Below are 15,091 nucleotides of genomic sequence, written 5' to 3'. Positions count from 1 at the left end.
AAAGAGTTTTTCATTGTCACTTTATTAGAGCTTGTCACGTAAACAATAAATAAGACCAGAAGTGTTGAGGCTGAGTGGACGTGCCCATTTTATGCCATGAGACTTCCATCAGAGTCCGCTGACTGCATGGTACCTACACAGAATTACTGCCGGCTGGAAGAAAAAAATCATTTTTCCTGCCCTTTTGAAGTCATTTTTGCAACCCTACAACACACTGTACAGAGCCCGGCTAAAGCACGGAGGCTGCACGAGACAAAGAGCGACAAAGACTAGAATAAAAGTACTGAGCTGGAAAGTCAATCATATGAAAATTGGACACAAAAACACAACAGTTGAGAATATCCAAGGTTAACAAAAAAATTACTTTTAATACATATTTTAAGTCTTAGAATAAAATCTTAAATATTTTAACACCTTGTCAGCAGACATTCTCTCCTTTAATACAATTCAATCTTCTTCTCTAGTTTGAGGTTGTTTTTATTGGATTTTTTTATTACATTCATTTTAATTTTAATGTTTATTTTCCAGTGTTTTCTCTTCTCTCTTCTATTGTTTGGCTCACTATGGCTCCCCCTTTTGGTTATGATCTCTCTCTCTCTTTCTTCTCGCCTCTCTCTTCAAGAAGATTTTCTTCTCCTACATTTCTACTTCATATGTTCTGTACCTGTTGAAGAGGAAATGGATCAAGTCAGACAATGGTTCAGTTTTTAAGCACATAATGCGGTAAAAAAAAAATTCAACACACAAAGAACAGTGTGACAAAAGAAGAAGGAGCTCTCGTTGACAAACAAAATGTTGGCAACAACCTCAGCATCTTTTGGAAATCATATTAAAACACTAGTTCACTAGTTGATACGTTTGGTAAAATTTAGCTTTAATACACAAATAAAAGTAAAACCTTTTTTTTTTATCAGTCCTAAAATGAATGAATGTTGCTTTAGACTTACCTTGAAGTGAGCAGTTCAAACTCACACTTAATCTAAGGATTATAGTTACAGGATTAATTAATGCTAAACTAGTTTAAGCTAAGTAACTGATTATGCACTGAGTGCTTATCAGTATTAAAATATTAGAAGTTTTAGTAAACTTTTTATAAGGTAAATTTTAGTAGGTAAAAATTTGACCTAATAAAATTCTAAACCCTGAAAGTTTTTGTAATGGGATGCAGGGAAAGCTAACTTGAGTTTTATTAGGGTACTTTTGCTCCCCCACCGACTGGACACTGCCTGTCAGCTGGCTGCATGAGGCTACTATATTTTTTCTGTAGTGTACTTACTTTGACATATATATATATGAATTAAAAATAAAAATAAAAAAACATTTATTTGTAGAGTTGCAACTAAAGGAAATAACTTACCTAAAAGTAAACAGAAAACTATGATAGACAAAGAATTACAGGTACCAGCTTTGGAGTAATGAATTGTGGTACCAATAATTGCTATAATAAATCCTAACAAACGATTATCCCTTTACAAGATTATATTTGCCTGAGCTAAAAAGGCGCATTAAAATAAAAATTGGCTTTCAACATTTTTTGGTGTTAGATTATGCTATTACAATAAAAAATTTATATTTAGTAAATCTGTCTTTTCTAGGGCTGCCAGTATGTGAGGAGGCCGCTTGTCAGATGTGGAAAACAAACAAGACAGGATATGACAATAAACAGCAACAACTCAAATAAGACTCACCTGCTTGATGTCAGAGGCTAAACAAGCAATAAATAAAGCAAAGAAAGAGAAGCTGCACTTTCTCCCTACAAGGCCATTATAAAAAAAATTATATTGTTGTTTATTTCAGTAGGGGTTACACAGACTAGAAGCGAGTACTGTACATAAAAAGCTAAACAAGAACAGACATGAACGGCTAATGGACACTTGGTCACTAGCCAACAAACAGTGGAATACCTTGTTTAAGTTACAGGTTAACGGTGATGGGCTGTTCAAATTTACTCTGGAAATGAACAGAAAGGGTGAGTGAGTTATTGATGAATGGAGAGAGGTGAGAGACATGACATAGATCAGGTAGATGGGGAAAAAAACTTAATGAAAGTTAATGAAAGGATGTGTTAAGAATGGAGATATGAAAACATTAACTTTGTTAAAATATTAATAGATGATTAAAAAAAGACATTTATTAATGAATTGTCTGACAGAGATACCTGGGAGCTCTGATTTATTTTAAAGTACTGGTACTTTAAAAAAAATTAAGATCACTTACTCTCAACATAGTTGCGGGCAAAGAACTTCAACACCTCATCAATGAGGATGACGGGGAAGGAAAGTTTCAGGACCATCATCCACTGGTCCACTGACAGATGGGTCAGTTTGAAGATCATCTGTGGGGTTAAGAGTGGAGGTCAGAGCCCATGGAAACCACACAGGAAGGATAACTTTCAAGAAAAAAAAGATTTGTATGCTTATTTAATTCAGGCACAGAATTGGTACATCTGACTCACAGGCAGAGGATCAACATAGATGATCATGAAGTGCAGGGACATGGACAGGCTCATGGCAGCGATCAGCCAGAAGTTGCTCCATGGGGGCATACGCAACAGAGACTGGTTCTCAGACAAGCTGGAAAAACAAACAGACATATCAGTTGTGGCTTATACAGAAAAAGGAAGATCTTTATGTGTTTGATGGTTGAAAAGTTTAGAACCTGTTGAGGGCGTTGCACATCTCAATAGTGACCAGGACAGACAGGGCCATTGTCATTGGTGGAGTTGCCTCAAAGATTTCACAATCGAGCCCAGTAAAGTCCTCATTCTCATCGTGGCACTGCATGAAGTGGGACTAAACGGAAAACATGGGGGCTAAGAGAGGCAATTCAGGTATGTTGGTGGAAACTCGATTAAAAAAGGCCTCTAGCTTACCAGCTGATAGTAGGTAATGTTGGGACCAGTGGAATCATAAAGGAACCACCAGGCAGCACCACCAACAGTGGCAGCACCAACATATCCTGTTAGGGTTGGAGAGAAGCATCATTGTCGGCACATGTTAACCTACATTTAAATACCCCCAAAACACACAATGTCACACACACCCACAACACTTCTCACAGTCCTGCTTACCACCAATAGCCATGTATCTGAAGAACAGCCAGCCTGAGATCAAAGGTTCCTTGGGGGAACGTGGGGGCTTGCCCATAATATCCAGGTCAGGGGGGTTAAAGCCCAGAGCGGTGGCGGGCAGACCATCAGTGACCAGGTTGACCCAGAGCAGCTGGACAGGGATCAGAGCTTCGGGCAGACCAAGAGCAGCAGTCAGGAAGATACTGAAGACAAAAAAGCAGAACAGCCAAACAGATTAGGTTTTCTGCAAGAACAAAGGGAAGACGTTGCCATGGCTACACAGGAGACTCACCAGACGACCTCACCGACGTTGGAGGAGATGAGGTAGCGGATGAACTGCTTCATGTTGTTGTAGATAGCTCTACCCTCCTCAACAGCAGCCACAATGGAGGAGAAGTTGTCGTCAGCCAGGACCATCTCAGAGGCAGACTTGGCAACGGCAGTGCCAGAGCCCATGGCGATGCCAATCTCGGCCTTCTTTAGAGCCGGGGCATCATTGACTCCATCACCAGTCTGGGGAAGGAAAAAAAAGGACCATTATTTGTTGAATAACTGCAGTAAACATTGCTATATTATCTTACTGAATAACATCACACAGATTAAGTTAGGACTGTATCCCTGTTTACAGAGCTCTTACCATAGCTGTAATATCATCGTGACCCTGAAGGAACTCAACAATTTTGGATTTGTGGGATGGCTCCACACGGGCAAAGCAATGAGCCCTGAGGACAGCTTCAGACTGCTCACTCACGGGGAGGTCGTCAAATTCACGTCCGGTGTAGGCCTTGCCAGTTACATCTTCATCCTCCTTAAAGATGCCAATACGGCGGCAGATAGCAATAGCTGTTCCCTTGTTGTCACCTAACATACAAAGGAAAATATTTGTTCTTAAGAGTATAAATTGGGTGAAACTTTTATCATGAGGTTTGAGGGATTATTACAACACTACAGGAACAGATTGACCATTTATTCTGATATGGCACATAATGTTAACATAACCTAAAATCAGAGTGGTTTAAATTTAGCAATTATTACCCAGAAGCACCAAAATGGTACAAATCTGCTTGTACCTAAAATTAGCAGATTAATCTTTTATTAATAATGATTAGTAAAAGTATTTAGCAATACTAACCAGTGATCATAATGACACGGATTCCAGCATCCCTGCACAGCGCGATAGAGCCCATTACCTCTTTACGAGGGGGATCAAGCATACCCACGCATCCAACGAAGGTCAGATCAGTCTGAAAAAAGAGGTGTGTTAAGTCTGGAATTTTGTCAAAGTGGTAATATGTGGCAAATTATGGATAGGATTATGGTCATGGCTCATAAGCTACACCTATTTACCATGTGCAAGATAATTCAAACTTTTGGTGTTTAGATCTCTTCTGGGGTTTGATTATTTTATTAGGGAAAAAGTCACACATTGAAAATTCAAGATCTTGTCATCCACATGTTTAGTGTGAAATAGAGCTTCACTTTGAAGCTAACAATTTAGTCCTAGTCTGATGTCTTTCTTCAGTGAAGTCCACCAGAGGATGCACTTTCTCCAAAAATCGAGGAGCCTAACATTAATGTTGTTTATATACCCATTAATTTTGTCAATTGCTTTTATCAGTCTGGACTCAAATTACCACTTTTTGTTTTTTTAATTTTTTTATTCACTGAATCTAAAAAAACATAACTGCTTGTAGAACATTGTCAAATAATGAATGATAGACCTATATAGGAATCCAAAATGGCAGGAAGGGCATACAGGATAACAATTCTGCCACATCTATATGCAAGTTGTAAAGACATGCATTGGCGAATAGCTAAAAGGACTCAGTGATATTGTCATATGGTTAAACTAGGGTATTTTGACTCGAGATTAACACACTGTTATTAAGTTATTGTGCACAATATCTGTGTCTTACCCTTCAGGCTGTCCTCACCTCATAATCGACAAACTTGGTTGAGTCCTCAAGGTTCATCTCCTCTGGTCTAAGTGGGCTATCACGGGTGGCCAGAGCCAAACAACGCAGAGTGTCGCGGCCAGTACCCCATTCCTTGATGACAGCCATGATCTTGTCCTTGATGGAATTGGTGAGGGGAACGCGTGTGGTGCCAACGCGCACATAGGCACACCTGTCAATCACACCCTCAGGTGCACCCTGAAGACACAGCAGGATGGTTATGCAGTGTTTCATTAAAGCTTGGTTGGTGCAAAATTTAGTAATGACATACCTTAACAAACATCTTGGCACCACCATCACCCTTGGTTGGTGTGCAGTACACAGACATGGACTTCCTGTCACGGGAGAACTCCAGAGTGAAGTTCTTCTTCATGAGCTGCTTAATCACCTATGGGAGGATGAAGAGTTAAGATATATTATTTATGAATTATTTAAACATCTATAGATATTAAAACATGAGTAATGTTTTTTTGGTCTTAGGAGTGTGAAGAGCAAACATACAGAGCAGCAGGCATTGGCTCTCTCAATCTTGGACAGGTTCTTCACATTGCTGTTAAACACGTTCATCTTCTCAACCAGGCAGCACAGGGCAGTCTCAGTGGCCTCACCGACCTTCTCAAAGATCTTCTTGGACTAGAAAATAATGAGTGGATTAGCTGGTTTCACCACTGATAGAGGTTTAGGTTCTTTCTATAACTTTCAAAGCTTTGAGTTTTACCTCATTGTAGTCCAGAGAGGAGTCATTGCACAGAGCGCAGATGGTTGCCAGCTCAACAAGGCCATCGTACTGGCTGCAGTTCGTCTTGTGACCATTCTGGGAACTGATTGGCACAGAAGGAATCCCAAACAAAAATTATTCTCAAATAAGAACTGGTTCAAGCGCATCAATGTCCTTTGATCATTGCAGAATCATAGTAAAAGCAGACTTACACTTCGCCTTCAGGGGTGTATTTGGAGCCAGAGATATCAAAAGCATCAAGGTCAACATGGTCTCCGTCAACATTCTTGACAATAAACATCTGAAAGAGAGGAATTGGAATTCCTTTGATTAATGCAATCTTTGACAAAAAATTTAAAAACTACCAACAGGAATCTCGTCTTCTTCAATAAAACACCAACCTTGGTCACACACATCTGGTTAGTTGTGAGGGTGCCAGTCTTGTCAGAGCAGATGACAGAGGTGCAGCCCAGGGTCTCTACAGAGGGAAGGCTTCTGACGATAGCGTTCTTCTTGGCCATACGGCGGGTACCAAGAGCCAGGCAGGTTGTAATAACAGCAGGCAGACCTGGGAGTTAATGGAAAACTCTTAAGTCAATTGATAAACAAATTAGAAAAAAGAAATGGAAGCAATAAAACATATTAGTTTGCCCGCCTTACCCTCAGGAATGGCAGCCACAGCCAGAGCAACAGCAATCTTGAAGTAGTAGACGGCACCACGAATCCAGGAGCCTCCGTGGACTGGGTCGTTAAAGTGGCCAATGTTGATAGCCCAGACAGCAACACAGATCAGTGAGATAACCTTGGACAGCTGCTCGCCAAACTCATCAAGCTTGGCCTGCAGAGGAGTTTTCTCCTGTTCGGTGGCAGCCATCTGGTCACGGATCTTGCCGATTTCAGTTGAGACTCCGGTGGCTGCTACTATGCCAATGGCCTTGCCAGCAGCGATGTTGGTGCCCTACAGGAGCAGTTAGATAATGCGGTCAGGTTCAGCAGAGAGAAGCTGGTGATGAAATAACATCTGTATGAGCAAGACACTCACAGAGAAAAGCATGTTCTTCTTGTCCTGGTTGACGGCTCTGGGGTCAGGGACAGCCTCAGTGTGCTTGATCACACTGACAGACTCACCTAAGGAGCAAAAAACAAAATATTATTAAAAAATCATAAAGATAGAACAATATAAGCAAAACAGTAGCGTGACTATTTTAGGAGACCTTACCAGTAAGGATGGACTGGTCAACACGCAGGGTGGTGGACTTAATGGAAATAATCCTGATGTCAGCAGGGACTTTGTCACCAACTGTCAACAGAGAATAGTCAATATTACCAACTAAACTCTTAAAAACATCATGAACTAGTTTCCATAGTGATTAGTGCTCTCCCCCTACAGCTAGTTTGAATATGCAAACGAGGATTTTTCTTTTTATTCTTCCTCTCAGATGTAAACACAGCAGCATGGCAGGGATGCAAAGAGTGAAATTGAGCTTTGTCTGTAAAATTGACAGACCGTAGTAGCCATGTTTGCTCAGCCATGTCTTTTTTTCCAAATACATCGTTGCCTTTTCTTTTTAGCGCTTTCAGCACAAAATAGCACAAATTGCCAAGGCAGCGCGTTTCACTATAGTGGGCTTAATATTCCCCTTCTATTTGTTTGGTTTCCAGATAGACGAGTCACAGCAATCCGACGTAGTTTTTAGTCGTAAAGTGTGAGCAGGCAGGACGCATGAGAGCGATGTGCCAAACATAAATCGTGAGCTGTGAACTCACACTGTACGACTAAACCGCAGTGTTTATCATACAGCGTGAGCAGTAGCGGCAAGTGGGAAAAAAAAAAAAATCGCACAGTGTACGACCGGCTTAATCTTTAGAAAAGCTCAGGAGAGAACTAACGATAAGGGTGATGGCAAGGATACTTTCCAACCCTGAAAACTTGGAGCTTTTCACCACATAAAAAAATACAAAGTTAGTAGGGGATGGTCAGCAATTATGAAGAGGGTTTGACTGCTGTAATACCGATACCTTACAACCAATTATTAAGAAGGATTTAAACAATTAGCGAATCATTCATTTTTTTTTTAACCAATTTGTTTTAATAATCACTTTGTTGGATACTTTTTGTTCTTGAGCAGAATATGGATCTTCAAAAGATGGATTTTCTTTTATATGTTTTTTAAAATTTTATTTTGATTGCTTTTTCAAATATGCATTTTCTTATTGGAAATTTGTATCTTGTATCACTATGTCTTTTATAATTGATTTGGCTTTTTTCACTTCCTCTCCTTCTCACTTTTGAACTTTAACATCAAATCTAGCTTGGGTATTCTGTATATTATTTGAGACCATAAATCAATAATGAAATACCTCCCCATTTATTTAAACTCTATAATTAGATTACAAAAATATACATAAAGAAGAGGAAAATGTTTCAGAGAAAAAAGAAAACACAATTTTGTCTGGTGCCATTAATAACTGCAAAATAGCCACTAAATGTTTAGAAAACATTATTAAGAAACATTAATAACCATAGTGATGCCAAGCTTATAGTGGCACTAAGAGTAAGCTGGGAGGACCAGCTGGACAGCTGACAGGTGTGCACTGACGGATGAATGAAAGCAAGAGATGGCCCTGCAAATGAAGCGAGGCAGCCGCTGGTGAGGGTATTTATACTCATGATACTCTACAGTCAGCATGTTTGCTTTGCAGTGCTGCACACAGTGCCTTAAAAAGGCACCATTCTTTGACATGAGTTTTCAACAGAGATATACTGTACATTCTGATTCTGTACCTATAGTTTATTCCCTAAATACACTTAAACCAGAAATTATTCATAACCCTGGAAGCTATGTATCACAGTATTTAAGTTTAACCATAAATCCTAGTTCTGAGAGGAAGTTGAATAGATATAGAACAAAATATAAGGTAAGCTGAGGTAAAGTGCTAATATCAAGAAATCTGACATTTCATAACTAATTTACACCCCTCTAAATAATCTATGGAAAAATTTTTATTTGTATTGCAACAATTAAAACAAGTACTTATGAGTCCTGAGCAGCACATCTTTTTGCTGCATGTTTCCTGGTATATGTGTAGATGAGATCTAATTCTTTATGGTTCTTTCATTATGCTCTCTTGCCATCACCTAATCTGTAGCTCCGGTCACAAATTTACCATCAGATATAGTTGGAACCCATTCTACGACACACCAAAACATTTTTACATTACGTAAGAACAAAAGAAGTTGGAAAATTAAAAGATTACTTTAAAGCTATGCAGGGACGCTTTTTGTGCTGTAGAGCTGTCAATACTAATTATTCTTTGCAATCATCCAGTACTAGATAAACGTCACAGTGAGGTTCGTAGACAGCTCTTACCGGACACTTCCACAATATCTCCTGGGACAATTTCTCTGGCCTTGATCCTCTGCACACTCTTTCTGTCAGAACGGTAAACTTTGCCCATCTCAGGCTCGTACTCCTTGAGGGCCTCGATGGCGCTTTCAGCGTTACGCTCCTAAAGACAGACATATGGGAAGAAAATACTGAGTCAATGCATCAACAATTGGCAAATAAAACCTTGTCATGTTGTCCAGTTTATTGCATTCTCAAGATGAAGCATGTGTGTCCTTAAAGAACAGGTGGCTAAATAACATTTGAAGATGGTTTGAAGGTAAACATATAGTATCTGCAAAAAGACAGAAAAATAAACTTAAATATAATCTGATTAATCTCTGAGCTATTTTGAGCTTCAGTCTAATGCAGTTGAGCAACCCCGTCTGGGTATGGAGCAAGAGAGTAACCAAAAACTTGAGTACTTTCTGTCATCGCTGAAATGGATATGTGTATGGACATATTGCTCAATGTCCAGGGCGAGGGTCACTGACCTGCCACACTCCAACGATAGCATTAGCGATGAGGATGAGAAGAATGACGAAGGGCTCCACGAAGGCGGTGACGGTCTCCTCGCCTTCCTCAAACCAGGCCAACACCTAGAGTCAGGGCAGAAAAGAGTGAACAAAAGTCTTCAAACTAACTCCTGTTTCAATATTTACACTGAGCTGTAATCAGAGAAATTAAACTTTTTGAAGATCAAAGGTTTATAATGATCTAATGTGAATGATACTGTGATCTGTGGGGTGTGTGATTAGGGGGGAATCAAATGTTTTCCACACCTTTTGTTTTCAACATCTATCTGGAACATAATTTGTATGATGACATAATGGTCATTAATTTTAACCCCATAGCTTCTCTCCTCTCCTGATGTCTTCTTGAGTAGGCCCTCCATCTCCTCCTTCACGCCTGACCTTTCCCGAAGGATTCGGTTTCTCCTCTCAGCTTGGGGGCTTTCTTAAAATAACCCCCTCACCCCTCAGCCCCACTACACTTTCTCGGGCCCCTTGGCTGTTGGCTTCTTAATATTCGCCTTCTAAGGCCATCGTGACAGCTGGCCTAGGAGGGGAGAAAACTAGGCAGGGTAATTAATACACCTCCTATGTGCCTTTGCACTGTGGCTTCTCAAGTTGTCGTCTTTAAAAATACATAGAGGGGTCGAGGGCCTTGGAGAAGGGGGGATATAGAGATGTGCTTGAAAGAAACAGCCACAAGTCCTTTAATCGACACATCTGGATTTTATAAAGATTGTGGCTTGCCTCCCTTTAAATAATAACACTGTTCATCTGTTTTAAATGGGTCAACTTGAATTAATGTAGCAGATACAGGTCATAAATGACGATAGTAACATTCATTAACTTACAAAAGAGATGCATGCAGCCAGCAGCAAGATCCTGACGAGCAAGTCCTCAAACTGCTCAATGATCAGCTCCCAGACGCTCTTGCCTGAGACACAAAGACATTAAGGTGATAAACATTGGATGACAGTTTACTGTTTCCACAGGATACAATATGATTGCTGGTGACTGAATGTAATAAATCATTGCCAATGATCGACTGACATCTTCCAGCTATGACTGTGATGTCATTGTTGAATGGGATTACGCAATACAAATCCTGCATGAGCCCTTATGTTGAGAAGATACTGGAGTGGACACTTACCCTCCTCAGCAGGCAGCTCTGAAGATCAAACATTGGGCATGGTGACAAAGGCAGGGACAGAGGGAGACATGTAAATACATGAATTAGTAGACATCCTTTGGAGATGCATGTTTTCAAAAAACAGAGAAAAATTATCAGCATAAGTTAACCAAAATATAAAGATTTTTTTTTTTTTTTATATTGCTTCCTTTGGAGAACATTTACAGAACAACTTTAGTTAACAACCCTAAACACTGTGTTACTAATAGTTATTTAGCCTTCTTGTAATAAAAGATCATTCATTGGGAGATTTACAGACAACATTGCAGTAAAAACTGTATTTTTCATGCAGAAAAGACCCTATCATTTCAGTCATTCCAATACTTATTGATCAGCCAAAAGCCTTCTTAGGCCCTGTTGCTATTGCCAACCCTAAAATTATCTGCTGTTTGAGCCTATCCATATATCATCCAGGATGTTTCTTGAGCCATCACCTGTCTCTCTCGCTCTACAGCCATCTTCTTTGGCTCTCTTTAAATAGCTTCTCACAGCCGTCAAAGTCTCTGCATCTCGGTACCTCTACATTTTATCAGCTGTTGCGGGGCCACTCTAAAGCAGAGTCTGCCCAACCAGAGTTTTCAAAGATCTATGCTGGTGTTGACCCAACTGAAAACTCATAGGAAAAGGCCTTGTGGTACATTCTGAGTCTAAACACTGAGCATCAAAACGATACGGTTTTCTGCATGGAATAAATGCCAATCCCCTTGATTCCCAATGACTGGGCTCTCACCATTGAAGCCATATTTTTCCTGGCTCTTCTTGACCTGGTCGGGAGAGAGGCCGATGTTCTCATTCACCCCGAAGTAAGCCAGGCATTCTGCCGTCGACTTTGCGTGTGCATTCTCCATCCTCACTGGATAGACTAGCCGTGCCTATCCGCGCTCTTTTTCTCCTGTTGCTGTGCTTTTGTTGTTTCTTAAGTTTTCAACCCTTGGTCCACCACCCTCAGAAGTGTGGCACCCTCAAAACCAGGAGTGCTGGACTGACAGAAAGAGCGAATGGGTACGTACAGGCCAAGGGTTTTATACCCCAAAAGGGCTCAGATGGGAGGAACATCCCACTGATGCATGCCTCTAAATTCCTGGTGGTGGTGGTTGGGGGGGTTAAAGGGTGGGGTTTGAGGTGGAGCAATGAGGAGGTGAGACGATGGAGTTGGACAGGAACTGGGGGGGGTACAAGAATTGGATTTGTGAAGTAGGAGTTAATGCTGGAGAACGCTGGTGGAGCAGGACCTGCAAAGGGAGGGGGTGTTGCAAATGAAAATGAGACCTGTTTTTGGAACATGCATGGTCAGTGGAATAAGAGGAAGGGAGAAGGTGAGAGAGCAAAGATGGGAGATCATGAAAGGGTGGGTGGATTGGAGGAAGAGGGCTGTGGGGTGCGGGGAACCTTGAGTGACGGATCAACTGGTTTCTGCTGAGGACCATGGCCAAACTGGTGTACATAGGGCACCAGAAGACATGCTCTAACTCTGGGCGGGTGGGGAAGCTGGCATGGTTGGGGCAGAAAAAATCCTAATCTTTAAAGTCCAAGAACTCTGTCAGATCTCCATTCACCAAATATTTTTACAAACATCCTCAAACTCACCAAGATGCCCGAGCTTAGATTCAACCCGGTTAATTTTGACATAGTGGAGATATGAAAAAGTGTAGTGGAGGAACTATCGTCAGGGGACATGAATGCCACATGGATAGCCAGAGTCAAGATTTCACAGCACTGAGGAGCAGCTCCACTAGCTTATACCCCAGGATCAAGTTTTATGTATTTATTTGTTTTTTTATGAGGAAGGGAGAGTGTCTGGGGGGTGGGGGGATGAGGGTGTATTGCATTGCCTGTGTTGATTATGCCCAATTAACTGCCATCCCATGTCAGACAAGGGCCTCTTGTGGTGAAATTGGTGTACTCCACAAAACTACATGAGTTGGTCCTCATGATAAAAACTCAATTTGAGAATGGGAAGAAGCATGATAGAACTTAAAGATTAGATTGTTTGCTGCTGTTTTAAGAGCTATAGCTTCTCATGGAGCACTGCTAATAATAACAGGTACAAGTCCCTGTAAAGTACTTGCAGGTAGTAGACGTTTTTAAAACTATCCATAATGTTATATCCACACACTGACACTTGAATGCTTGTTTGGAAATATTTATGTAAAAAAAAACTAAACTCATCAGCACATTATTTTCAAGTGAAAGAAAATTATACATGGTTTGAAAATATTAAAGTACAGGCCTCTTATATACACTACTTAAAAAAATTAAAGGAACACTTAGTAATCAGAGTATAGCACCAAATTAATTAAACTGAGAGAAGAAACTGAGAAAAAAAGCCAGAATTCTGAGAATAAAGTCAGAATTGTGAGATTAAAGTCAGAATTGGGAAAAAAAAGTCAGAATTCTGAGATTAAAGTCAGAATTGTGTGGAAAAAAGTCAGAATTCTGAAAAAGAAGCCAGAATTGTGAGAAAAAAATTCAAGAATTCTGAGAAAAAAGACAGAATTGTGAGGGGAAAAAAAATCTGAATTCTGAAAAAAGCCAGAATTGTGAGAAAATGGCATTTTTCCCATATTAACTGAAATATTTAAAAACTTTTTTATTTTTTTCCAGTGGCCCTAATCCTCTTCCATAGAAGAGCTACTAGACATAATACTTCAGTAATTGCTTTTTAATTTGTTAAAATGTCCAGGACAAGGAAAATTACACACATGTATTATCCAATACAATCAGTCCTTGATTGTATACATCTGTCCTCTGTGTTAAGTAGGTGTCCGCCATGGCAACCAAATACGTTTTTAACATAACGGATACTAACGGTGGACGTTTTACAATAAAATAGCTATTACTCTAGCTTGAATTAGCATTGTAGCTAGCAAGATATTGACAGTTGATGAAAAATGTACATTTTTACATGATAATTTGATTGTTTTCTTAACAAAACAGGGTCAGCACATTGGACACCATTAGATTGACCACACTAAATTTACTTCATAAAACGGCTAAAAAAAACAACCTTTTTTAACACATGAAAAGTTAGAACTTTTACCAGAACCGAATTTCCCTCATCTGGTGCGATATCAAATCAGAAGGTAAAGTCAATGAAAAGTGGGTGGAGCTTATTTAAATGGACAGTAACCTAGGTCAACACAGTGGACAGTGGAAACGGACAATTTTGAACAATAAAAATAAAAATGAAATAAAATAAAACGATTTTGATTTTAAATAATCTATTTTTGCTTGTTTGCTTTTTTTGCTTTTGCTAATGAAATAGTGAAAACTGCACTTGGGAAAAGGCAAAATAACAAAAAACATCAAAATATTTTTAAAAACAACCTGCAGAAAAGTAGGACTCATGTCCTTGACTATATAATAAACCATAGTTTGGATTTCATAAGAAATATGTATATTAAAAAAATCTTTATATTTACAGAAAATAAAGTGGGGACGCAAAAGACACCGCATTTAAAGTTAGACCCTGGCGCAGAGATGGGGGATCTGGGGCCTGTTTCAATAAGGAAGTTCAACCAACTCTGAGTTAAAACTTGAACTCTGAGTTGACTTATCCTGAGATTGGAAACTCTGAGTTTTGGGTTTCAGAACAGCTGAAATGAGTTAGTTCAATCAACTCTAAATTGACTGACTCTGAGTTAAGCGCGTGCACCACAACTATAAAAAGCCATTATCAATGGAGCACAGATATTACGACTCACCATGGCAACAGCGTCAGACAAAAAAAGGTGTGCATATTTCTCACCAGCAGAACTGGATGTGCTTATGCAAGCATATGCCGAATTTGAACATGTATTTTTTTTAAAAAGCAACACGGCTGCAGCGGCGAAGGAGAGAGAGTTAGCTTGGGTGAAAATAGCTGCTCAAGTCAATGCATAAGTTTACATTTTAATTACTTTTATACAGTGTTGGGTGTAATGAATTAAGTTACTTAAGTCATATAAATACTGTAATTAAATTAAAGACTATAAAACAATAGTGGATTTAATATCAAATTTTAAAAGGTATATTTTGATTTGAACTTTCTCCCTCTAGTTACACACTTTGGTCAATTTAAGATTAATTCATGCAATTGAATATTGTTTATTTGAAAGCATTAGAGGTGCAGTTTCTTGTCTCTCCTTTTATTGTTCAAGTTGTTGAGGTTGATTTGGGATTTAGAAAGTAATTAATAAGTAAGTAAAACAAATTAGTAATTAGACCAATACTTTCTAGAGACAGTAATTAATACATTAATCTAATTAGACTTGTTGAAGAT

General features: G+C 39.5%; 1 protein-coding gene across 2 annotated transcripts; it reads right to left on the bottom strand.

The window, feature by feature from the left end:
- Positions 1-3: 3 nt before the first annotated feature.
- LOC119777806 (sarcoplasmic/endoplasmic reticulum calcium ATPase 1) lies at positions 4-11,843 on the bottom strand. Of its 2 annotated transcripts, XM_038276797.1 has the most exons (24): positions 11,561-11,843; positions 10,792-10,809; positions 10,493-10,575; positions 9,624-9,728; positions 9,115-9,253; positions 6,963-7,043; positions 6,786-6,871; positions 6,404-6,701; positions 6,145-6,311; positions 5,956-6,044; positions 5,744-5,846; positions 5,527-5,658; positions 5,297-5,413; positions 5,005-5,223; positions 4,203-4,314; positions 3,708-3,931; positions 3,363-3,583; positions 3,071-3,273; positions 2,873-2,958; positions 2,659-2,792; positions 2,456-2,573; positions 2,218-2,335; positions 1,905-1,950; positions 4-664 (listed from the first exon to the last, which is right to left on the bottom strand). In XM_038276797.1, exons 1-23 carry the CDS (start codon positions 11,676-11,678, stop codon positions 1,946-1,948), a joined length of 2,976 nt encoding a protein of 991 aa, XP_038132725.1. In that variant the 5' UTR covers positions 11,679-11,843; the 3' UTR covers positions 4-664; positions 1,905-1,945. The 2 variants fall into 2 exon arrangements, with proteins under 2 accessions (XP_038132725.1, XP_038132724.1); XM_038276796.1 differs by lacking the exon at positions 1,905-1,950.
- Positions 11,844-15,091: the final 3,248 nt, after the last annotated feature.

This window comes from Cyprinodon tularosa, unplaced genomic scaffold (assembly GCF_016077235.1).
Source record: "Cyprinodon tularosa strain WSP-4 unplaced genomic scaffold, ASM1607723v1 ctg1274, whole genome shotgun sequence".
NCBI classification, from domain to species: Eukaryota; Metazoa; Chordata; class Actinopteri; order Cyprinodontiformes; family Cyprinodontidae; genus Cyprinodon; species Cyprinodon tularosa.
This window is presented reverse-complemented; position numbering and strand designations above follow the sequence as displayed.